This window comes from Balaenoptera physalus (assembly GCF_965194825.1).
Source record: "Balaenoptera physalus genome assembly, chromosome: 14".
Classification (NCBI taxonomy): Eukaryota; Metazoa; Chordata; class Mammalia; order Artiodactyla; family Balaenopteridae; genus Balaenoptera; species Balaenoptera physalus.
The window spans coordinates 4,118,056-4,144,887 of record NC_138893.1 but is presented as its reverse complement, the minus strand read 5'-3'; the positions used below and the strand labels follow the sequence as shown (position 1 = coordinate 4,144,887).

Genomic DNA, 26,832 nt, shown 5'->3' with positions numbered 1-26,832 from the left:
GATCTACAACAGAAAGCCCTTTTGATTCGCAAACAGCCCATCTTCCCGCCCCCCACCCCCCCCCCGCCCCGTCAGATGCCAGAGAGCGTGCCGGCCCCAAGCGGACAAAAGCTGCCACACTTCACGTTGGACTTTTTAAAGATCACCTCTCTTACAAAAACAAAAAGTCACAGCAGCACAGTGCTTGGGTTGGATCCTAAACTCACAAAACCAAGCCTCTTCTGCCTGCCACCATCCACGGCCACCTGCGAGGCTGCAGCCATTTCCCCTTTGTCAACCTGAAGGGCGTCCCTGGTGTCTAATTATTACAACAGACAAAATGAGATGTCATCCTAACCTGAAGCTGTTTTACTGTCCAAACCCACAAAACCTTTATTGCTGCCACCCTTCTAAGCCGTCACCTCACTTTATTCTGTGTGAAACTGCTGCCCCCACCTCCCTTCCCCCCTCCCCACACACTTTTTTCCCCAACTCTGTTGAAAATCTGTTTACCAGTGAGCACAAGAAGATCAGCCTGGACGCTTCAGTCACAAGACACAATCCCTTGGCCGACTACCTTTTCTTTCCTCCCTCCACCCCACTTGCCAACCACCCCCCCTCCGGCCCCCTGCTTCCTTTCTTCCCTGCTGGATCATTTACTTGCCCTCCTGGTCCGAAAGCCCCATGCTGTGCGGGTACGGAGCCAGAGACCCTGGGGAGAGAGTTTTTCAGGGTCAGATGAAGACAAGCATGCCTTTGAGGGAAAGGCTTCTGAGGAGCAAAGCCAGAGGCAGAAGCAAAGCCCGTTCCTCCTTGCACGGCCTGCCTGCTAGGGCCGAGGCCCACTCCCCCATCAGTGGAAATAGCAGGAGGCAGCTCGTGCTCGAAAGAACACAGGCTTTGTGTGAAGCGAGACATGCCCTGCATGGCCACTGCCACTTCCTGGCCACGTGACCAGTAGCTACAGAACCACCAAATGACTGCTTCCTCAATTTTAACACGACGCCTGCATTAATTATTCTGAGGATAAAAAGGAGATGAGGTATGTAGACCATAATGAGAGAACCCATAAAAGATATGCTATGATGCATCTCAGAAATCTGCCCAAGGTTTCTGTCAAACCACCGGCACTTAAAATCATAGTCAAAGACAGTCTTTTTAAAAAGGTTTTTTAGAGTTAAATTACTTTTTTGGTTCCAGAAAACCACCAGCTGACACTGTTTCAAAATTGCAAGCTAAGACTCAGTTGTGATAGCACTGATCGTTTCTGATGTTTTTAGACAACACATGACCACTCTCTGTTCACAAGATTTTCATATGCTAGAGGGGAATGTATTCAGTTATACGGTAAATACAGCAGAAACAGAGGCAGCTGAGAACACGTACTCACCAGGTGATATCGGCCGGCTAGAACTGGGAGAAGGTGTGTAAGGGATCGGGCTGGACACAGTGCGAGGTCTTAATCCTTGTGCAGACATCTCGTTAAAATACCTAAGAGGAGTGGAGGAGATGGTTAGAGCCGCCTGCATGCCAGTAGTTCCTAAGAAAGCTCCTGTGAGAAAATGTTTGGGGTTCACGTCTTGCGGTCAAACTCCTGAATATGTTTAGAAATCAATGCTGTAGTGAGGAGACATGTATAATAGGGACTCCGGAGCCATGCTGTTCCACTGCTTGGCAAAGCTCTCTCCCCAGGGGCACAGGTGAGGGAATCCGGGGTGTTTTCGCTCAGGATGGAGGCCTGGTGACAGAGCTGCGTCATGCAACAGAGAGGACCAGGCTTTTCTCCATCACACTGTGTACAAATTCACCACCACTGTCCCAAGAATTAGACAAATCCACATTCTAGTGGCTACCTGTAAACTGTTACTTGAAAGGCAAAACCAGACAAGCCCTCTGAGACGCATATCATCAAATTAGAGATATGTGATCCTGTGAAATGGATGTCAATTAGTCTACAAGGCAGGCCTTGTTTAACAAACAGTCACGTGTTCAAATGCAGAACGTGGAATATAATAAATGACACATGGGCTGAGCACCTCTGCAGGTCACGCCGTGCCGGGTCTGACTTATTACTGGATTTGGAAGTCACATCAGGCCTCACTTTGTGAACAAGCACAGAGAGCTGATGAGGAGGAATTTCCGCTTGAGAGACTCCCTAATAAGCGATCCTTCCCAGGCCTTCTGGCCAAAGGAAGGAACGGCCACATGTGCAGGCGTTTCTATCCCAGGAAACGTCTCAGCCCTGATATGCAACCAGTTCATGTGAGGAACTTCAACATAGGTAGTTCTATGCTAGTTTACTCAACTCGAAGAAAACCAGACTCCCAAGTTTGGCATGCACCTCTCAACGAGCTACCTACCACTGATTCTTCCTACTCTCTTTAGCACGGCCCACCATAGTGCCACCAGGCTGGACCTCTTGTACTCTACAGCCAGTGAGGTGGCTAAGACCGCCTCTTGGTCTTTAAGGAATTAAGCACACTTGTAGATGTCTCAAGTGTCTATTTTCTTTCTCCCAAATAGGACATCATCATTCCCAGTAGAGAGAGCATATGTCTTTATTCAACAGCTGTACTCTACCTGGGATAATCTGACCTAAAAAGGTAAGGCAAACCTTCTGGAGTGAATACCAATTCTGGAAAAAAAAAATGTATCTGGAAAGCCTGAAGTAGCTTCAGTGTTGTCACCACAGTCAGAGGAAATGTCTCTCAGAGTATGTCGTACTCAAAATCAAGCACAGGGTACTGTGTGTGTTAATACATGCGCTGCTCCATGTCTTAAGGTAGTTAAAAAAGTAGTTAATAAGTTATCTACTATTGTAGCTTATGTTTTCAGAGGATAAGAGTTTCAGAAAGAATGAGACACTGTCTGAAGCAGATCAGTGAAATTCACAGTTAAGGTTGACAGCTTTGTCATATAAACTTCTGAGAAAGAATCCTCTTTATTCTTTTCAAATGAGGAAGATATTTTTTTAAAAAACAGATTTAAGTCTGTTTTTTATAAAGTTTTTTAACTTATAAAAGTAGATCAGGAATTCCCTGGTGGTCCAGTGGTTAGGACGCTGTGCTCTCACTGCTGAGGGCCTGGGTTCCATCCCTGGTCGGGGAACTAAGACCTTGCAAGCTGTGCAGTGTGGCCAAAAAAAAAAAGTAGATCTTCATTATAGAAAAATTTACATTTTTCATGAAACGATAATACCACTGTCCACAGCAAATTAATCAAAAGCCTCGTTAGCCCTCTGCACCTATTCAATAAGAGAAAGAGAGTGCTGATCTGCTAACACCGCCCACATGTGTCCAAACAACATGCTCTGGCATCAACAGCTAGTACCAAGTCCTCACAGCCGCTGGCAGACCCGGGTCTGAGGCCCTGGCTGCCCAGCCCAGGTGCATGCTGCTTATCTTAACAATCACCTCACTCCCAAGTGCAGAGGAGGCGGGCAGGTGGGGAAGGAAAGGAAACTCTGGGTGAGCGAGGAGAACTGAGACATGTCCTCTAGTTGACCAAAGGATGCCTCTCTTACTCCGGCCCATTTCCCAGTGGGACAGTGGGGGGACTTGATATTGAGACCTGAGCAGATAAATGCACTGCGTGAGTTCTATTTTTGAAAAGTAGCTGCAAAGAGGTTGAAAAGTTACCAAGTGTGTTAGAACAAAGCCTCTGGCTTTCAGCAACTTCCACCCACCCCCGGTGGACTCTTTCGCCCCCTGGATGTATTCGCTTCCTCAGGCTGTACCGCGCACTACCTGCTCACCTGTACCTAGGGATTAAGATATGCGCCCATGCTCTAAAGAGACGTGGCCCAGGATGAGGCGATTCGACGACACCTGCAAACGCTGCCTCCCGACACAAAACCCGCCTCCATGTCTGTCCCACTGAGTAATTTGGGAAAGGCCATTGTTTTTTTGTCTTTTCGTGTTTAAGGAGGACGGTCAAACATCTTCGTTTATCCCATTCTCAGCACCCACACTGAGGCCACGGAATTCATCATCACAATAAATAAGCGTGCCTGCCATCTGCTGCCTCATCTTACAGGAAGGAGGTGAAGAGGGGCTGCAGCCTGGGCTGCTGCTGTTTTCCCGAGGCTCGTGAGACATGCACGCACCTTTCATCATCCATCTCTAAGCTGGACTCGCTCTCGGAGAGCTGTCGACAGAGGGCCTCTCTTCTCTCCATCTCCCTCTGCAGCTTCCTCTGCAGCCTCAGGTTCTCTTCCCTCATGTGACGTTCCTCCTCCAGATACTGCGCCATTTTCTCGGAATCTGAAAAGCCAGAGTTCTCAATTAAACCACGGTCCGTGCATATTCCACTCTTCAGAAAGACGGCGGTCCAGCTCCTGCGCCACAGACCAAGAAGGGCTGAAAGACAGCCATTCTCACTCTCCCACACGCAGACGAGATCTGGATTTCAAGTTTATCCCAAGTACCAAGGTTGACCCACGATTTGCATTTAGAAAAACAGACGAAAAGCAGTGCTGTCAGGTTAGGCATCTTCCATCCTGCTTCCCTGCCTTCTAAAGCGCTTTATGTAGAGGAAGGAACGCTGGAGCTACGTGTGGCCTGAGCAGCTCCCAGAGCTCCCTCCATACTGCTGGAGCGGAGAGGGAAGGGGGTCCAGGTGCGGAAGCAGACTCAGCCCACGGGCTCCCCTCCAGGCACCAGTTCTGCTGCCTGTCAACTCCAGACACAGCGGGGTAGGTCACCGACGGGAGCACATCCGTAGGTCACACTTGTTAGCACCCCCCAGTGCACTGGGAGGTGAGGGGGGAGAGGCTTGCACACGGAGAACCAGTGTACTCAACGTGCTAGGTAACAGTTATAGATCTTTTTATAAAACTAGAAACTGACAGAATAAGCAACTTTAGATCAATATTTCCAATCAGTCTAGTTTTTGGTGTTTGTGTTACTATTTCCTGACTTACGTACAGTCTTTCGGAGTCAAACAGCAGGTAAAGACCTACATGCAGCCAGGATCTTGGGATGGCACCATGCTTATGACAAATACCCCTTCCTTGGGAGCTGCCCCATATGCAGAGAGGTCTCTGCTACAGTGCCGGCCAGAGCTAACCAGCCCCAGGGCGAGACGCTGGACCCAGGCTAAGCCAGCCAGATCATCCTTCCTGCGAATCTGAAATGTGGAACTGATACCTTCCTGGGGCTCTGGAATCTCGTTCTGCTGAGTTGCCTGGACCCACTGTAACCCCTGCCCTTCTGAGTGACTGTGCAGGATTCTGTGGCACGCTCCAGCGTCCTTCCAGGCAAAGGGAAAACATGACCCTCCCCGCTTTCCTGGTTTACCTCAGACACAATATGTTGTTACTAAGTATCTTGAATACTTATCTTGATATCTTGAATATCCTTATTTCAGAAATTCAAATGAAAATACCAAAACTATTAAACACTATTATGTGCACTAAACACCAAATCCCTGGGCCGTTTTCAATCTACCCAGAAACCCTGCTGTCTAATCCAGATGCAAAAATTTCTTTAATGGAAGGCATGCTGGGAAAATATTTACCAAGTACACTTTTAATATAAATGATTTAAGCTATTTCATCCCAAATATGTCAGCAGACGGAATTTTTCACTTGCTCTACAGGCATCGCTACATTGGCCTCTTGGAGTATCTACTGTTTCTAGACTAGAGGGACAGTTGTCGGAGGAGGTTGCCTTTCTTTTCCATAAATAGGAAAGCTTCACAGAACTGAGGATTCATGAGGCTTTGAGGATAATTACTGAAGAGGAAACACTGTCCTTCAAAGAAAATGGCAATCCTCTAGCATCTGGGGAAACCAGCAGGGGGATCCTTAAACAATAAGCTACCGACAAGAACATCAGTCACCAGGAGTGATGGCTGAAAAGACCTCCTGGCAGCCTGGCAGTTAACCCAGAAGCTGGAGGCACGGAGAAGGCACCAGGCCCACAGCCTCTGGGAGTGAGAGACCCAGGCACAGATGGCTGACGCCGTGGCGTTCCTTGGGTGCCCTCTGCTGGCTACCGCACACCTGACTTCAAAGGACTCGATTTACTCTCAGGAGTCCCCCTCTTTCTCCCACAAAGAGCTCCCTAGGACTTAGGGGCCAGAGGTTATGACGTCCCCATCTTCAGCCATCTCACAGCAGTTAGTCAAAGATAGTGTCAACTGAGGGTGACTTACAGACAGTCTCCCAAGAGATGACTCCTACCTGATCCCAAGGTGTCCTGTACCTTTTAAATTCCCTTTCAGGCTTATGGCTAGAAAATACTAGCCATGTTGGATGGGGTGCCCGGACCCCATCCAAACCACTTAAATCAGAATCCCCGAGGATGAAGCCTCTCCACTGGTCTACCAAAAACTCCCCAGGGGACTCTCATGTCAGTTGAGAGCTACTGGGAGAGCGGTTCAAGTTCAGACACAGCTGGACTTGGGGGAGAGGGACCAAGGGCCCCAGGAGCTTTCACAGTGGACAAGGTTATCCAACCTAAGGAGGCAGAGGCAGGTGGATGAGGAAAGTCATTAACTCATGCTCTACTCCCAACCCAAACCGGCTGCGTGCCGCTAAGTGCCACGACTTTCCCTGTCCTCACAAAATCCAAACAGCACTTTACAGAAGCCTCTGTTGATATCCGCAGTCTCTCCAGAGACCAAACAGTGCAGTAGGAAGGAAGTAGAGGAAATCAGATATTCTTCCCAAATTTCTTCTCAAAATGTTGTCTGGGGAACAACAAGGCAAGTATATACAAGAAAGAAAAATATAAACTGACAGCCGTGGAAAGAGTTCAGAAAGCTGCTACAAGACCTGTGTCTGTCCAACACAGCAAAAGCTCAAAAAATATCCTAACCTAAAGCAACTAATATTTGAGAACTCCTTGATGTGTTTTCACGGAATACACATCCATTATGGTTCTCAAGCCGGGGTACATATCAGAATCACCTCTATTTAAAAAAATACAGAGGACCAGGCTTCACCCTTAGAGTAAAAGCCCAGCACCCTGGATGGGGTCAGACAGGACAGTGGACTCCCAAAGATGTCCGCATCCTAATCCCTGGAGCCCGAGTCCATGTTGCCTTCCACGGTAAAAGAGACTTGCAGGTGTGATTAAATTAAGGACCTTGAGATGGGAACTCATCCTGGATTATCTGGCTGGGCCCGATGCAATCAGAGTCCTTATACAGGGAAGGCAGGAGGGTCAGAGTGAAAAGATGTGACAAGAAGCAGAGGTGGGAGTGGTACCAATGCAAAGGAGTCACGAGCCAAAGAATGCAGGCAACCCCCAGAAGCTGGAACAAGCAAGGAAACGGATTCTCCCTTAGAGCCTTTTACAAGGAACCAGCCCTGCTGACACCTTGATTTTAGCCCAGTGAGATCTATTTTGAACCCAGGCCTCCAAAAAATGTGATATAATAAATTTGTGTTGTTTTAAATTACTAAGTTTGTGCTCGTTTGTTAACAGCGGCAACAGGAAACTGAACACACTGTACTTCTTAAAGGCTCCCAGGATAACCTTGATGCACCCATCCCAGATGCACTACTGGACTAGGACTTGAAATCAACTTCGGAGAAGAAAACGTAAAGATAAGAAGCACTGAAATCTTAAATGCACATTTCATCTGACTCAGCAAATCCACGCCGTGGAATTTACCCTGAAGGTGTTCATGCACAGGTATCAAACGTCTGTACGGAGATGTTCACTATGGTTGTAGCATCAGCACCCAAACGGGTCTGTTGGTAAGGGATGAGTTAAATAAGTTACAGTGTATCCATACACTCAAATACTATAGAGCCTTTAACAGGGGGAGGGGACTCCCCTGGCAGTCCAGTGGTTAAGACTCCGTGCTTCCAAAGCACAGGGCGCGGGTTCAATCCCTGGTCGGGGAACTAGGATCCCACATGCCGCATGGTGCGGCCAAAAGATTAATAAAAAAAGGGGCAGGGGGAGTAAGGCCGCTCTGTATATACTGGCAGGGAAAAAACTGTAAGACATAGTAAGTGAAAAGAAAAATGCAAAAGGGTATGTTCATTGTGCTACTACTTGTATAAAAGAAGTATATACACACACACACCTGAAGAATATATTAAAAATGTGTTAATTGTGAGAACTGGGCAGCTGGGGATCGAAGTGAAATGGAGACTTATTTTTCCCCTGCATACCTTTCACTGTATTATCTATTCAAATAAGTTGAACGGCCTAAAAACCAAAACAGAAGAAACCCAAGTGAATGCACAGTGATGTAATCAAGTGTCCAGAAATTAGTTCCTTTGATTTCCAAAAATAAAAAGGAGAAATTTCAAAAGCATTTTATTCCTCAACCACCATGAACAATCGTTAGCTGAGGCCAAATTTCGATAGTAAAGAAGATAAACACTATTCTCTACCTAATGCCCCCAAAGTACACTGAGGTCTCCCGCACTGCTTCTGTTAGCACCATCCGAGAGATGAACACCAGGGAGAAGGTTAGAAATAGTACCTCTGATATAAAATAGATAACTAATGGGGGCCTACTGTATAGCACAGGGAACTGTACTCAATATTATGTAACGACCTTATACAGGAAAAGAATCCAAAAAAAAGAGTGGATATATGTGTATGTATAACTGATTCACTTTGCTGTACCGCAGAAACTAACACAACACTGTAAATCAACTATACTCCAATAAAAATTAATTAAAAAAAAAAAAAGAAAGAAATAGTACCTCTGATTCTGGACCATCCTGAAATTATGTGATTTTCTAGAAGTATTCTAAACTATTTGCCCTGCCCTACTGTAATTTTTTTTTTAAATAATCTATTCCAGGATGACAGACACATGAATATGTACTAGCAATGAAACACAATATGAATTTGATTTATACAAATTCAATAGTAAATATAGGTAAAACTATACTTGGTAAGTGGATTAATTCTGTGGACAGATGACCAGCGACACCAAGGCTACGTACGCTGTAACTGGGCAGCTCTCAGTTGCTTCTTCAGCCTCTCCACTTCATTCTTTAAAAACCTGATGTGTCGCATCATGTTTTCTGGAGAGTCGATCTCCATGGAGATGTCTCTAGGCGATGGGGGAGCAGACACCGGCTGGTCTAATTTCTCCTGCAGGATTCTTCATTGAAAAGAAAATTCCAACAATGAAAAACAGTTTGCCTTTAAAACACAAAACGCTGATTTGATGCTCACCATTGTCTATTTAAAACATACACGAATAAGTTCTCAGCAATCAGAAAAATAAATAAATAAAAGACAAAAACAACAAATTCTAGCCGGGAGGTTTAACAGCATGCTCATGTTAATCGCCAAAATTCACTGAATTGTTTAACCCCTGTGCCCGTTTTCCATCAACTTCTGGTCGCCCTTACCTGACAGTCAAGTCAAAGGGCAGAGCTGAAGGAGCCACCTTCCTTTTTCTCCTTTCAAATGGCCACTGGTAATTAAGCCTTACTGAAAAAAACGTCTGTAACACTGGCTTCTGATTATCATGCCGGAATACACTGGGCAATCACAATGATCCGCTGACTAAATGGTCCACATGCTGGGTTGGAGGGAACGGCGACACTGGAGGAATTTCCTCTCAAGGCTTTCAGTTGAAACTTACAAACTACAGACTATGAATCTCCTTGGAGAGTGACATCATGTAAAGTGACTGACTTCTCAACTCCCCTCCTGAAAAACCAATCCTGAGGGTATGGCAAACTGCACTGAAGGCCCTTTGCTTCTGGCCACAGCAAAGGTAAAAAGAGTTAAAAAAACAAAAACAAAATGTACTGGGTTAATAACTGGTGGTGCCACCTTCTCTACCAATTATCATTATTTTGAAGCACATAAAACATGAATATTCTACAAAATGACAAATTTCATAATGTTCGATGCAATAACTTGGTACTTATATACATAAAACCTCCCACTGCTTTTTGCAAAGGAAGACAGACTGGCAACAGACCTCTCTGCCCCTTTTATAAGCTGCTGGGAAGTCTCTGGTTTAGTTTGGTTTTCACCTTTCTACCTCTGAGTTTACCCAAGTGCAAACTGTGAATTACCTTCAGGCCTAGCCTTGCTGAGAAAACTAGGAGGTAAAATATTGTAATGGTCCCTCCATCTATTATATGAAATAATTTTTCAAGCTTCAATTTATTAGCACTACTGTAATAAAGGCAAAACACAGCTGATTCAACTACTGCTTGAATAATTCCCTATAGATACACCTCAGATCGTCAGTTTTCTTAAAGCCTGGGGTATGGCTCTATGTTGCCAATCTTGAGATGAACTCAACTTACGGATGTTCATCCAAAGTACTTATGGAAAATGTCTCTGGTTAGCAAACAAAAGATCGTGGTGAAGTAGATGAATGAATATTTTCAAGGAGCTCCCCTTCTACACCCAGACGCACATCCCACCCACAGAACCTCCTGCCATTATTCAAGCTCCGCTCCACCCACCTCAAAGCACACAGTACTTAAATCTAAGGGCCCAACCGGACCTCGCACACAGGGGTTCAGGAAATACGTGCTGCTGAGTATTCCATATCCATGTACATACATTCAACACCAAGAACCCTAACCTTAAATATGTACCAGTATTTCTTTATAGCAAGTCTTAAACACAGAGATGATCATTTTTCTATCAAAATCTCAGCCTCCCTAATGAAGTACCTTCTAGAAATGTGTGATAATTCACAGTACACAGCACATATCCTAAGCACTTCAGAAAATGAATGGGGAAGCCGGTTCAATTAGGTAAAAAGCTGGAACTGCAACCTTCCTCTAGAACAACAGAGGTGAACAACAGCTCCTTAGTGAATTTCTTCATAGGCTTTAATACCAAATGAAAAGAAATTCTACCGGGTCAGTGAGCGAGAAGTATAAAGAAGTGACCAACAGGAGGATAGGCTATCAACATTTTTCCCAATTGTCAAATTAAAATGAGTGCATCAACCAAGGAATTAAAATGTCCCATTGTCATTCCTCGGTCACACCCAGCAAGCTACCCCACTCCTCCAACACACACATACATACAGAATACCGAACAGCAAGACTAAACAAACCGCTTTTCAGCTTCAAGTTTATCCATCCTTTTCCAGAGACGATTCACTAGTGCCTCTTGTTCTTGTTCCAAAGTATTTTCAAGGTCAATCTTCTCTCGTCTCAGCTGAAGGAAGGAAAACAGTTTTACTGAGAATTGTAGACCACTTAAACTTCGTTAATTAGATTTTTTTTGATTGGACCATTAGGACCCCATTTCACGGAGAAAACTGCAAAGGAATGGCCAATTTTCTGGCACAGACACATTCAGCGCATCTAGTTCTTAAACTTTGAGAACATCGAGACAGGTTCATTCTTTGATGTTAAAGCTTAATTGCTATCTGGTACGTGAATCACAGTGGTTGCTTCAGCATTTATTCAAAGCACATGGAAAGTCTTCCTTAAAGAAGGTTTGAGGAGTTCTGCTTACTAGTTGTCCCAGGACTTAACTGGGTTTGTCCCCACAGTCCTGCATGTAGTTCAACATTAAACCAGAAAGGTTATATTACTATTTATATAAATAACTCAAATACCTGAAGACAATTCTACGTAGTGGTTAATGGGTACACATAAATATGTCCTAAGATATAAAAAGCATCTGCAAAAAGGATAAACGCCGAATTCACAATACAGGTTACCTATGGTGAGGTAGGGAAGAAGGAAAATTTGATTTGGGGGGCGTGGGCAGTTGCAGAGGGAACCCCAAACTGCATTCTACTTCATAAAAAGAAGCAATACGTGGAAGCAATTAATTTAATTCATTAATAAAGAGCAATATGCAAATACAGAGAACAATGTCAGACATTGGTTAACAGAGATGATGTAACAGGGAACTAAGGAGTCAGAAATGTCTGCCCTCAGGGACCTTACATTGTAGTGGGGGCCAAGACAGTAAACGAAACAAATTATAGACTTTGGTAGAGGGTGAGAAAGAGATGAAGAAAAAGAGGGCTAGTGAGGGGGGAAGAAAGTGCCACAATGAACAGATTTCACAGAGCCGGGCTGAGGGAATGTGTGATACCATTCTTTGTATTTGTCTATATGCTTGAGATATTAAGTAATTTTAACAGAAATCTTTTGTAAAAGGGGGAAAAGGTTGTGTTACTGCCCCATGCTGTCTCTTCAACCAATAGCAATTTACCTTTTCAATCACAGGCTCAACAAATTATTTTTGATTGCACAGCTGTAAAGACGTCAAAGTAGCAGAGTTCGTATCTTTTTAGCAGGTTAGAGGCAAGCCTCTCTTTGATCAAAGATCCCTATATATACAGTAAAGTGAGACCAATTCCATGGACAAAAGGTAGTCTTTTAAAGCAACCAAAGCAGACAGACCTTACTCCACAAGTGAATGAGCCAAGATCACACAGAGTCAACTGGAAACATAGTCTCGGTATACTTTCTTTGCATGGGGAAAGGCAGAGGAGTCACACTGAGTCGGAAGCGTTCTGTGCTGAAGCTTAGAGCCGCCTAATGCACAAATGCTCCTCAAGATATTAAACAGTTCCTACCCGCAGTGAGGAGGAGAAACCCAGGAACACCTCGCAGAACTCCTAAGAACCTTGGTGATCCTCTGACCACATTTTGGGTCAAGCTTTGAAGTACAATTCACAGCCATTTATTTAAAGAAACAAAATGCCAAGGCATTTACCCTTTAAGGACTCTATTCCCAGGTTTAACTAAAACATGATACGGGGTACTTGGTAGGTGAGAAAAAAATTCAAGCAAGGCATCGTTTCGTAGTAGAGATGCCTGATACAAACTTATGCCCAACGACTTTTAATTTTAGAGTAATCATGCACCATGCTAATCAGAAACTCTGAAAAGCCAAGTCAAGACAAAGCTCTCTTTGCCCACGTATAACTGACCTGGCATGCGGCTTTGAGTAGGTACTCACCTGCCCTCATCTACGCTGGCCTTGATGACGGCCGAGGTCCCTTCCAGGGCCACTCACTCTATCATTCTCTGTCAATCTCAAGAGGGCAGCTGTCTTCAGTCTGAACTAGCTCCATAAGAGATTTTTAGAGCCAGAAGCAACAAGAGAAATCATCTAAATGCACCCTTTCATTTTAGAGCTGAGGAAACCACTGTCCTGGGAGATGGTGTGACTCAGGAAAAGTGATGGATGCTGCCAGGAGAGGAATGGGTAGCAGTCACCATGGTGACCAAAAGAGCTGGGTCCCATCCAACCAGCGAGTTCAGAGCATCTTGAAGGGCAAGTAGGATTTGGGGTAAATTATCCAATAATACTTGGGAGGAGCCGAGTAGGGGTAGCTTAGTGAGTCTGAGAGTACGCAGAAGCAAATAAGAGAGCAGGAAAAACAGGAGTTGAAAACAAACACAAATCTCAGCTTCTTTTTGGTACCTATTGGTAGAGCTACCAGCTATCAATTTGCTGCCCACTTCAGTGAACCAAGGCCTCCTGGGGGTGCAACTTGGGTTTGCTGTACCAGTTTGCTCTACTAATTTGTTTCCATGAAGCAGGCAACACAGGATGGATTTGGGTGTTTCATTACACAGGCTGGCAGTGCTATGGGAGTCCATATTCTCTCTGGCCTTAGAAAGAACAGGGCTTCCAGTCTTGTTTTTTCAACTAAAAAAAAAATCTTATCTTTTCAGCATCACTGAGGCGCTCTTACGCTAAAGACCAGAGAAGTTCGAGGAAATGGTACCAATTAGGATCATGATTAATTCCCCCTGAAGTTCTTTATCAGAGCTGCCCTTCCATCTCCTGTGCATCTAATCCCACAGCCTATAAAGAGTCCACACCAGTACTGCCAATTCGGACAGAAGTAGATTTTCAGTGCTTGCATTGCCCTGAGACCAAGCAACCCTCAAATCTGACGGTATACATTAAATTTACAGCATACAAAGTAAGAAATTCTTGCTGGAATGGAAATATCAGCCCAGGGCTGCATTCCTTGCCTGTGCAGATGATTTTTTCTGTGCTGGTCTCCATCTGTAATACTCTCCCCCATCTCCTTCCTCATAATAGCTAACAGCCTTTTTAGTTCAGTGTTCATGCAGCAGGCACCTACTCTCTTCCATTGCCAGACATCAAATTCTCAGGCTAACCCAAGCCCCTTCTGACTGCACAGTCTGTGAGCACGCGGCAGCAACGGATACAGCCGGTTCGTAGAATATTTATTTGAAAGGCTGCTTTGTAATTAAGTCAGGTCAGTGGCCTCCCGGCCAAACTCTTTACTCCTCTCCAGGAGCCCTTCCTCCCACTGAAAGTAAATTAACGTGGCACCAAGAGTTCTTATTATATTCCCCAAATAAATACACAGCATCTTCAATGGATAAACTTAGAGCGTAAAAATAGAGCTGGCTCGTCTGAATTCACAGCCCACCCTAGCTGCGTCTTTGCAGTGGGCAGACACTCACCACTAAAAAAGCAGAAAAAGGGGGCAGCCAAGAGACGTCTCCCAACACCATCGCACTTCTCTCTCAGCGTAGCATTTTCCCATTTAAAGAGAACCATGATGCTGGGGTGGAGGGATAAGCGGTGGAAAGGAGTACTTGGCCAAAAAAAAGCCTGATGAGAACTTTAGCATGACCACTGCGCTCAACGACAGAATTTTGGAAGGTTTTAGTGCACCTTTTCAAGCTACTTTGTTTTAGTCTAACCGCCATATTATCATCATTTCTATGGGAAAATATATTTTGAATCCCAAACATCTGACTGAAAAAACGAATTTTGGAAGGCAGCCCATGACAACTAATCCACGTAAGGGCTACCATATACACGGAACACAGACACAAAGTTTGTTACAACGTACGGCAAAAAGTACTTAGAATGATGGTGCCACAAGAGGTGTATACCAGATGTAAGAAATAGCAGAGTACTCTAAGACCTACATTGACCAAACTCTTATTAGTTGGCTGTTTTTCTGTTTTTTGTTATTTTAAAGAGCTAGGGGTAAATCCTAAGAAAACAAATGGGTGTGGGGATTAACACAATCCCCCAAAACTTTCCAAGTTAGGTAGCATCTGAGAGCCATTAACAGTTCAGCGCGATTTCCTATCGATTTGTTACATAATACCGTAGATGTTCAAAGTGGGGACCTTGGAGGTATATCAGAATCAGCTGGGACAATAAAACGTACAAGGTTCAAAACATGACTAAATCAAAGTCAGAAAAATGAATGCAGTTTCTGCAATGGACTGAATGTTTGTGTCCAAAGTCACACGTTGAAGCCTAAATCGCCAGTGTGATGGTATTCGGAGGTGAGGCCTTTGGGAGGTAATTAGGTTTAGCTGAGGTCAGGAGGGTGGGACTCCCATGATGGGATTAGTGTCCTTTCTAGTCAGGAGCGACCTTGCAGCTTGCTGCTCTCTGCTCTCTACCAATCAAGAACACATGCAGTCAGCAGTCAGCAGAACTCCATCAAGCTCCCTGATCCTCGACCTGCAGCCTCCAGAACTGTGAGAAATAAATTTCTGTTGTTCATAAGCCAGTCTGTGTTATTTGTTGTAGCAGCCCAAATGGGCTAAGACAGTTTTGTTTATACTGCAAGAGCAGAGACAGTAAAAGCTATTACCTCATTCCATCCTACCTTGCCAATACATCTGAGTTAGTCATAGTTTTACTTATATATAGGAAAGAAGTGACTAATAGGATTCATGAAGGGACTATTAAAACATACCACAGGCAAATGATGTGAAAAGCACTGAAATCATGCACAATGGTCCTTGCTCTGTGGCAAAGGTCCCTCACAAATTAAAGCAACAGAGACAAGTAAAGTAAAACTTAAACACTGCCTCTGTTGGTGTGGCTATCAGTGGAATTTTGCTTAGCCCTGGCAGTTTTCCTAGGCTGGAAGACATCTGATCTTTGCCTTCTGGAAAACATATATATATCTTTAAGAAATCAAGCAGCCAATTTGTGTTATAGATAAGACAGGTGTTCATAGACTACAGAGCTCCCAAGGTACCTATTTGATTAATCAAGCTGCAGCTGGTTTCATAATTAAAAACAAGTTCTAGTTCATCACCACTGGCTTGTGTAATGTTGAGCCCAGAAAGAGCCAATGGAAGTTCATCAGTAAGGAGCAAGACAAAAGGAGAGAAAGGATGATCACTTTCAAGTCTAGGTGGTCAAAAATTACAGTTGAAAAGAAATTTATCTATGTGCATCAGAAACATACTGATAGGGGGACTTCCCTGGTGGCACAGCAGATAAGATTCTGAGCTCCCAGTGCAGGGGCCAGGGTTCGAGCCCTGGTCAGGGAACTAGATCCCACATGCATGCCACAACTAAGAGTTCACAGGCCACAACTAAGGAGTCTGCCTGCTGCAACTAAGACCTGGTGCAACCAAATAAATAAATAAATTTTTAAAAAGAAAAAGAAATATACTGATAGAAGGAATTCCCTGGTGGTACAGTAGTTAGGACTCTGCACTTTCACTGCTGAGGGCCCAGGTTCCATCCCTGCTCTGGGAACTAAGATCCCACAAGCCACGCGGCATGGCCAAAAAATGAAAAAAAATATATATATATATACTGATAGAGAACAGAAAAAGATGCAAAAAAAAAATCATGAAGAACCATACAGCAAGATAAATAGGGTCGGCCCTTGGGTGAAAGTAATGTTGGTGGTAATTTACCTTCCTACCTTTTCTGGCTCCCACCCAATTTTTTAATGAACATTTACTATTTTTATAACAAAAAAATTTAAAGACATCTAATCTTAAAAATTAACAATTTCCTAATAGTACATCCATTAATTTAGGATATTAATTCACATATCTAAAATACAGAGTGAACCAATAAACTCCCAGAGGAGAAATGATAGTGAAGGCTTAGCTATCTGAAGACAGAATTTTCCAGATAGCCAAGAGTTAACCTTCTTTACCATAGCTTGTAACTTTTTTCTTCTCAAACACTGTGTTCCTATAAAAATTAGATTTGTTCTTTGAAATGGACAGAACTTCAGGATAATATTAATACCCCATTAATATTTAATATGTGAAAATAACACTTTCATAGTTTACCAGCTCAATAAATTTTGCTTTTGTTCAATGATACTGAAAATGAAGGTCTTTTATGAAATAGATACACATATTATTAGTCAGATTTATACGGTTTCTGAGCTTAAGTTTTTATCACTTTGACATCAGCACAGTATTATACAAATGTGCATAATGGGTTCATAATTCCAGGGGACTCTTTTACCAAATAATTACCATCGGTGGAAAGCAGGTTTCAAAGTCTGGGGTGTAAACTCTTTTGCTACATCAAGAGCCCAGTGGAGAAATCCTGGGGAAAGAACACATACCATAGTGCATGTTGCAAATACACTATCACATCAAGAACAAATATCAATGGCAGTTGTTTGGGGAGGGCTGTAGTCTAGGTAATGTTTTTTCATGTTTGTACTTCTATGTTTACATTTTCCACATTTTCTTGAGGGAGCAATGGATTACTTTTACAGTGCAAATGCTTGATTAAAGAAGTTTTCAAGACTTCCATAATTTGAGATTAGTATTTGAAATCAAACTTCAAAGGATGCATAGGGGTCACTAAATTTCAGCTCCTTTAATGCAAATGAACCCTCAAGGAACTTGGTAGTTCTTTGGAACCAGCAGGTGGTCCCCAGAGCTACTGCCACAAGAGCCCTCCCACTGCCAGAATCTGCAAGGGCAGCCGCTGGCATGAATGGAATTCTAATAAAACCCAGTAAGGCCACACTACCTGTGGACTGAAGGAAATACCTATTCCAACTAAAAAATCAATCAAGGATGCAAACCTGAACATGAGCCACTAGCCACTCAATTCACTGCTAAGTCACAAGGTCACACAGATGATCTGTGTAACTCACTAGGGTCAGGCATTGTAGCTACTACAAATAAGTAGCATCAGAATTGTATGTGGACTGATTGTGACGTCAGCTGGCTTATATTACCTTCTAAACAAAAGAGGCAGAAAGGCCACCGTGTTTCCTTAACTTAGAACCATTGTTCTAAGAGCTGGAAACCTAAAACGTTCCTTCCTTCTTTATAGAACTTAAAATATGCTAAAGGTTTTCTTATTTCATTTTTAGAAATTGAACAAAAAAAAGAAAATTTTGTGCTGAGGATTGAAATTCATTCTAAATCCCAGCCCCTGTGCTTTGCTACAGTTGTAGACGGTGAGGGACACTGGGAGAAGTGGGTGTCACCCCTGCAACGCCCCTGGAAGCTGGGGTCTTGTCAAGTCTCCGTAGTCACCTGATGTTGGCTAGTGGCTGAAGGTAACCGCTGGGCACGTGCCAGCACCGAGGCCTGCACGAGTCCTAGTACAGCCATGTGGCTGCCTTCTGCAAGACACTCACTGGAAAGACTAGCTTATGTCCTCAAGGACACCGCACATGCCGACTGCCAAAACCCCTACTCTTCCCCTTCCCGGTAACAAAGAAGAGGGATTCAACTTCACGTCTTCTGCAGGAGCTCTCTTCTGTGTTCTCAGCGTCTCTACTCCATGCAACCTGTATCTACATTTTACTGCATTATCTTCTCTCCCATCTCTGTCTCCTCTCACATCCCTGCTTCCCTGCAACAAGGCTCGATTTAGATTTATCCAGCCCATGTGTGTTAATTAACAAACAATTAAACCAAGTGCCAAGGAGCTTCAGGTCCTTCTCCGGCGGTTACGCGGGAGGGGGGAAGCCTGCTGCAGCAGTAACGCTGTTCCCCTAAGCACAGCACGGCACACAACATCCCTCGTCACTGTCCCCAGGTCCACTGGCCTCCCTGGACCAGGCCCCACGGGGCCAGGGACCTGACGTCAGCTTTCTCAGTAGAGTCTGTGGCAGACGGCAGGCGTGTTAATAAAGGTGTGTTGAATTAACGCAGAATGTGTGCCACACAAGGGCAGTATGGACAAAAAAGACAGTCACACAGATGCATGGATTAAAGAGATGGATAACCAGATCAAGGAAGGTGGTGAGACGTTTGAAGCTCAAATAATATGCATGCTCATTTTCCCGGAAAATGGGGAGGGCAAAGTACCGCAGAAATTAGATGAAAACTTGGATTATTAATGGCAGCACATACAATTTTTGGAGCGCTTACTATATGGGAGTCACCAGGGATACAGGGGTGAGGTTAACATTGTACCTTCCCTCCTTTACCTTACGAGGAGCTCACAGAAAAGAAATGATTTAACTGTTAACTGCTGTTTGTGTACCAAGTGGTACAGGAAAAGGACTGAACGTTATGTAAACACTTTGGAGCACAGGCCCCAAAGTGTCTAGAGGAGCAAACCAGGTAACAGTTAAATAGGGATGGGGCAGGGGAGGGAGAAGATGGGCCAGGCAGAGGACACAGATCCATGGAAACCTGGGGGCAGGAAAGCACTGGGCACAGCAGAGCATGATTTTTAAACTGCAGGTTGTGACCCACTATTGGATTAGGAAATTAGTTCAAGTCAGTTGTCACCTACATTTTGGCTAAAAACGAAATAGGATTGAACAGAAAATCAGTGCAAAGCACATAAGCAAGTGTTTCACAAAACTTGTCCCAGTCATAAATACAGTTACAAAAACATCAGTGTACTGGGTTACCGTGTAAACTTATTTACTGCTGTGCAATCCACATGGGAACAATTCTGTGCAGGGGAACAAAATCTGCCAGCCCAAAATAGGTCTATTTGGTACGAGGATTAATTTAGGCTGATTGTGACACAGAGAACAGACTGGGGGTTGCCAAGGTGGGGGAGGGGTGGAGAGGGAAGGATTGGGACTTTGGGATTAGCAGATGCAAACTATTATATATAGAGGATGGATAAACTGCCAGGTCCTACTGTACAGCACAGGGAACTGTATTCAACATCCTGTGACAAACTATAATGGAAAAGAATATGAAAAAGAGTGTATATGTATGTATAACTGAGTCACTTTGCTGCACAGAAGTAATTAATACAACATTGTAAATCAACTATACTTCAATTTTTAAATAAATAAACAAATGATTCAGGCGGATTCTTTTTAAGGCCCCAAAGAATCAGGAGGAACCTTTGACCTTCCCCCTAACTGCCTACAAGAATGTAGGTAGAGGACCTGTTCCAGAAAGGGAGCTATCACCATGATAACGGTAGCATGACCTAGGTTTGTAGAGTGGGAGGAATCCAGCAAAGCCTGTTTGTTAAAATTCCTCTCTGTGTCCCACCGTCTCTGCCTAGCAAACATTTGTTTGCCCAACGTTTGCTTTTCCCTCTTCATGTCAATTGCCTTCCTCCCCTCCTCTGAAGTTCCAAACCTCTGCCCACAACAACCTCTTTTGTCTTTAGTGCTGAAGACAGTATTAAAGTGAGGGTTTCGACAATTTTGGCGAATTTTCTCTCCCACGTATACATGTCATTAAAGTTCTGTTGATTTTCTCTGTCTCATGTCAATATCATTCTTCAACCTGCCAGAAAAACCTAGAAGGGAAGAGGATAATTTCTCCTTCCCCGACAAGAGAAATGAAAGAACTTCAATAAGGATGGAGCGTGAGGAGAGGCAGAATGGAAGATTTATCCCCCCAACAAACCTACAAGTTAGAGAGTATGTCTGTTTCACAGAAGAGGTCAAATTGCTGGCCTGAAGTCACACAGCTTATTCCGGTGAAAGGGAGATATGAACCCAAGAGCGTCCCGAAACTACAGGGGCTAAGATACTGTAATTACACGTAGGTGCTAATAAATAAAATGACTATTCCAATCCTAAAGCCAACCTTGAGAAATGGGTGTCTGTGCTTTGGGAAGAAAGAACATCTCCGATAAGAAAATACACCCCAAATTCTAGAAATAACTGAGACAACTTTACTGGGCCAACCACAGGAGAAAAGAGTAAGAGGTCTAGTACATGACAGGCATCCCGGTTCGTCATTAAGTGTTAGCTGAATTACATGACTAATTCTCCAACTAATTTATTCCAGATTTTTCTACTGTACTAGCTAATAATAGTTAAGTGTCAAATCCACCTGTTTATGGCGGTTTTCTTCCTTCCTATAATTTTCTGTGCAAAGTGCACAGAAGGTCCTCATGTCTGCTGAGCTGAACTTCACTTAATAAATAAGCTAATTTGTGCCTTTACATGCTAGCTATCCTCCGGAGAAGGAAAATCCTTCCTAGTTGACAGAACACGTTCTGATGAAGAGTTCTTGACACTTACAGAATATTTTTAAGTTCGAAATGTTCTTATCACCTAAATGTAACAGTGACCACATGCTGGAACGAAAGTCTTCAAATAAAGATTTATAGGCAGCGCCCACCAGTGTGTGCTAAAAAGAGCCCTTAAGAGTACTAAAGTCATATTGACTGAAGTAATCCAGTGTATTAGACTAATAAACTAATTATTAGTGCTGCAAAGACCTCCTGATGTTACATTTTTCTGAACATGCTTTTTTACATCTGCTTATAAAGTATCTTTTGGAGTTAAACATTCAGAATGCTAGGCTGTGTGACTTGAAGAAAGCCTCTTGATCTCCCTCTGGGTTTCCTTCTCTGAAAAAGTGTGAGCAGGTGTGAGCAGGCGGGGCCACCTACAGGCCAAGCTGGTCCATTTTCCTCCCAAGCCTGCTTCCTAGGCAGCAAGTTCTGGAGGAAGAGGAAACAGGTGCAGGTAGCTGTGGTTCCAAAGCCTGGGCAGATCTGATGCCCCTGCCCCCGGATTTCCTCATGATTTCCCCACTCTCTCACATCCGCACGAGGGGCTGGGGACAAAGTAATGACAGAGGCAGTCGTCCCCCGCAATGTGGCCTTCCAGCTCTACAAGTCTATGAATTCTCATCCTGCAAAACGACGACAGAACCACGGATAGCCCAGAGCCCTTGATGATCAAGCTGGTAACATTCCCTTTTTGAAGAATGAAAAGATCTCAGATTCTAAGAGAAGAACAAATGCTGCCTGACTAATTCGAGGGTCCATGCCGAAGGCCTGACTTCTGGTGAGATTAACTTAAAATTAGGCCTCCAGCACGTGAGTTACTTGGAGCCCACCTTGCAAGGAGTCTAAGACTTAGTCCCAAACCCAGATAAGTTCTGCTTTACAGAGAATAGGCAGAGTGCCTTCTTTTTCTTTCTTTCTTTTCTTTTTAAATTAATTAATTAATTCACTTATTTTTGGCTGCGTTGGGTCTTCGTTGCTGTGCGCGGGCTTTCTTTAGTTGCAGCGAGCGGGGGCTACTCTTCGTAGCGGTGTGCGGGCTTCTCATTGAGGTGGCTTCTTTTGTTGTGGAGCGTGGGCTCTAGGCACGCAGGTTTCAGTAGTTGTGGCACACGGGCTCAGTAGTTGTGGCTCATGGGCTTAGTTGCTCCACGGCACGTGGGATCTTCCCAGACCAGGGCTCGAACCCGCGTCCCCTGCATTGGCAGGCGGATTCTTAACCACTGCGCCACCAGGGAAGTCCCCCGGTGCCCTCTTAAAAACCGTTACAACCTAAGCTACACCTTCAAAACAAACATGTTATGGCCAACACGAATCCCTGGCAGAGGCCTTCCAATACCCCTTCTGCAGGTTCAACCCATTAGGTTCAAAATATAGACGATTTTTTTTTTTAATTCAAGTATAGTTAATTAAAGATGTGTTTGTTTCAAGTGTACAGCAAAGTGATTCAGTTACACACACACATATATATGCTTATTTAAAAATTAACAGCAGCAGCTACCTTATGTTGAGTGCTTATGTAGAAGGCATTATGCAAATCACCTTATACTCTCTCTCATTCATTGTACCTGACACAGGTTTGCTATTATTGCCATTTTACAGATAAGGAAACTGAGGCTCAGAAATGAACTGGTTGAGACAACTAGATAGTCACATGCAAAAGAATGAATTTGGACCCTATTTTATACCACATATAAAAATTAACTCAAAAGGAATCAAAGACCTAAATGTAAGAACCCAAAAAAGACAACGGGGGTAAATCTTCGTGACTTTGCATTCTAAGATATGATACCAAAACACAGCAACCAAAGAAAAAAATTAATAATTGGACTTCACCAGAATTAAAAGACCTCTATGCTTCAAAGAACACACTCAAGAAAGTGAAAAGAACACCCACAGAAAATGAGAAAATATTTGCAACGATGTATCTCATAAGGGACTTGTATCGTACAAAATACATATATTATATGTATAAGAATATATAAGGAACTGTTATAATTCCATAATAAAAAGACCTTGAATAGACAGTTCTCCAAAGAAGATATACAAATGGCCAAGAAGCACCTGAAAATATACTCGACATCATTAGCCTCAGGGAAATACAAAACCACAATGTGATGCCACTTCACATCCACCAGGATGGCTGCAATAACATGGTGCAGCCACTTTGAAAACTGTCGGGCATTTCCTCCAAAAGATAAACAGAGAGTTGGCATGTGACCCTGCAATTCCATTCTAATTTCCAAGAAAAATTAAAACACATGTCCATGCAAAAAATCATACATGAATGTTCACAGCAGCATTACTCATAATAACCAAAAGGCTGAAACAACCTAAATGTCCAGCAAATGATGAATGGATAAACAAAATGTGGTACATCCATATAATGGATTATTACTTAGCCAGGAAAAGGAATGAAGTACTGATATATGCTACACTGTGGATAAAAATATCATGCTACGTGAAAGAAGGCAGTCACAAAAGACCACACACTATATGATTCCGTTTATAGGAAGTGTCCAGAATAAGCAAATACAGAGAGACAGAAAGTAGAGCAGTGGTTGCTTAAGGGGATTACGGGATTGAGTGACAAGGTTTCTTTTGAGGTGATGAAAATGTTCTAAAATTGATTTTGGTTATGGTTACACAACACTAAATATACTAAAAACCACTGCATTGTACGCTTTAAACGGATGATTTGTAATGGTATGTGAATTATATCTCAATAAAGCTGCTAGCAAAAAAATAAATTAATTAAGATATTTAGCAGAGGAAAGAGGTTCACATCTGGTTCCATTCAAGTCCAGTACCCAGGCCCTGAACCTACCCTACACCGCCTTTCAAAGTACAAATGACAGCTCTCCAGTCACCTGTCTAAATCCACACTTTATTTAAACTCTTCCAACAAAGCAGCGGCAAGGCACGGGACACATAGGATAATTGCCTTCAAACAGCTTTTAGTTTTAAAAATATGTTTATTGTCAGATAGAAGAGTAAAGGCATGTACTACACAGATATATCGTTATAATGCATACTGCAGCACATGCCTTGGCTCTTCTGATAATAATTTCAGTATAGGATATATTATATTATACAGACTATGATCTATTGTAAATATTATAATACAGATGATAATCCCAAGAGACGGCCACAAGAGAGGATCAGATCACATCCATGGAAACATGGAAGACATTTATTTCCACAGTAGAAAAAAACATTCCCCCCTAAACACCGACTAAAATTACTTGTAGCTAAAACAAATAAATTCCCCAACATATAATCATCCTAGACATACACAAAAGAAAGAGGGGAAAGTTTTAGGATGGTGTTACTTTTCTCCATCTTAATTAAAAAGAGGACTTATAATGGCCTATATGGGAAAAGAATCCAAAACAGAGTGGATATATGTATATGTATAACTGATTCACTTCGCTGTACACCTGCAACTAACACAGCATTGTAAATCAACTATACTCCAATAAAAATTTTTAAAAATTAAAATTAAAAAAGTAAAATAAAATAAGGACTTGATATCCCAGATCTGAGGATAATTTCTAGTTTAGGGCTTTGCAATGCACACATTCCATTATGGAAATCCATTTCTTTAGTGCTGAGGTCTGAAATAAGCCTTACAGCGGACTAAATCATTAACTTTGGGAGAATGTATGCCTTGGGCCTCATTTTAAAAGCATTTAGTTACTAAAGTTTCCAAAGAGCCTTAAGACGGTGCAGCCATCCATCCTCTCTCCCAGGGACGGTAGGATCAGCCAGCCAGCCCCCTTCTCCTTCTGACTCTAGGCCACTACCTCCACCTTGTGGCCACAACTAAACTCTGGGGGTCAGCGCTCCAAAGTCTCCTCAAGGAGCCTGTAAACAAATACAAGATAGAAGCTACTTCCGTTATTGGCAGCCATCACAGGGAAGGTATTGAACAAGTGAAGTTCTCACAATACCAACCACTGTGAAAATTTCACCTGGCCACTTGGTTAACTCTTGATTAACAAGTACAAGTAACGAGTTCTTGGTATGTCAGGGACTTAAACAAGAATCTTCAAAACTTTAACTTGAAAAGAACTGGCTATTGCCTACCCTGGAAATTAAACAGGTGAACTTTGGAACAAAATGCTTTAAGCTGGGGGCAGGGTCGGGGGGATGTGGAGGAGTTTTCTAAATTTAGAAATTGCATCTGCATTCCAAAGAGGACGGGTAAGAATAGATTACTCTGGATATGTGTAAAACAGCCAACCCTTGGAAATGAAACTTTTTTGTTCTTTAACCTAGAAGGAATGGAAAAATTTTCAAGGCCATTATTCATAGTCTTAGAAAACCCAGTGACGTTCCACGCTTTGATATAGGGAGACACAAGAATAACACAAAAACCAAAAGTCAGTCCAATTAGTTTAAAACAAACCCTGACTTCCTCTCAAGCCTGACATTCCCGTCACGGTTTCAGTCTCAAGTACAACGATGAAATGAGAATGGTCCTGAGGGTGATTGAAGAACCAGTCAGCATGGATTAAGATGCACAGAAAGATCCTAAAATTGGGGAAAATCAGACAACTTTGCACGAAGGGCTTGGCCAAATCATCAAAGTGGTAATTGGGATCCACATCGCAAAGAGCTAGAAAATGTGAATACACCGAATTTGACATGGAAACCAGGTGGCAGTAGACTACGGTCAGCCTCTTCTAACTTTGGGAAAATAAATTAGCGTGGGGAAAAGCACTAGGAGCTTCTGTCTGACACCCCAACTTGGAAGGACTGATAACGGTGGCCCACGATTCTGTGTGTTGGCAGATAAGGACCAGCCTGGCCTCCTAAGGCAAGACCTGTGCTCAAATACCAACGTCTACCAAGGGCAATGGCCAAAGAAACTGTGCACTATCACCTTCCACCTTCTGTACCTTTTTAAGCTTGCCACGCCTGACTTTAGTTTGTGCTTCTCTGTTTGCAAATGGAAAACCTGGGCCCAGAGAAGTTAATGAAGTTAATGCAAGGTCCCAAAACTCATTAGTGGCTGAACCAGAATGAGCAACTAAGTCTAGGACTCCATACCTGTATCAACAAATCTAGGTGGGAAAAGACAGGGTTCATATAAGGTTGCTAATAATTCAAAGACAAAAAGTGCTAATTGTTCTGAAGAACCCTTGAAAGAAAAGTTTTAGTTCCATAGCCACACTGTCTCAGGAACTTTCACAGAAACGATCCTGTGGTTAAAAACATATTCTTCCCCCTTTTGCAAAAGGAACCTAACATTTCCTGCCTATAAATCAGTACATCACAACGTATCCCCTGAGACTTTATTAATTGTGGTTAAAAAAAGCAAAAGTGTGTGAAAGAGTGAGCAGGTGCTATGCAGATCTGCCAATGTGTACTTCAGATAGGAAGTCGCCACTGTGGGAAGAAAAAGTTGAAAAATATTTTTCACTGATACTCCTCAGGACCTCTTAAAGCTTGAAAGAACAGTTGATGATATGAGAAATATGTATATATATATAACTATAACTATCCTAAAAAGGGTACAGAGAGAACCATACATTTTTACCTGTTCTAACGTAAGCTGCTTAGAAATGGTATCGTTCTCCAGTTTTTTAATTTTCTTCATCAGTTTGTTGACCTGGAATTCCTGCTCCTGCTCGAGATGCTGTTCTAGTTCAGCTTTCTCATGCTGCAACTGGAAAACGAAAAAACACAGATGTGGAAATCAACACACTCAAAAGCCATGGGAACAATG

The 26,832-nt window shown here is 43.1% G+C and overlaps 1 protein-coding gene across 1 annotated transcript in view; it reads right to left on the bottom strand.

Moving 5' to 3' along the window:
• Positions 1 to 26,832, bottom strand: part of CCDC6 (coiled-coil domain containing 6) — a 113,855-nt gene that overhangs the window by 14,245 nt on the left and 72,778 nt on the right. Inside the window, exons 3-7 of the mRNA XM_082425603.1 lie at positions 26,644 to 26,772; positions 10,996 to 11,099; positions 8,900 to 9,060; positions 4,085 to 4,241; positions 1,370 to 1,470 (exon numbers count right to left, since the gene is read on the bottom strand). Coding sequence (XP_082281729.1) covers positions 1,370 to 1,470; positions 4,085 to 4,241; positions 8,900 to 9,060; positions 10,996 to 11,099; positions 26,644 to 26,772 — 652 coding nt within the window. The remainder of the gene's footprint in view (positions 1 to 1,369; positions 1,471 to 4,084; positions 4,242 to 8,899; positions 9,061 to 10,995; positions 11,100 to 26,643; positions 26,773 to 26,832) is intronic.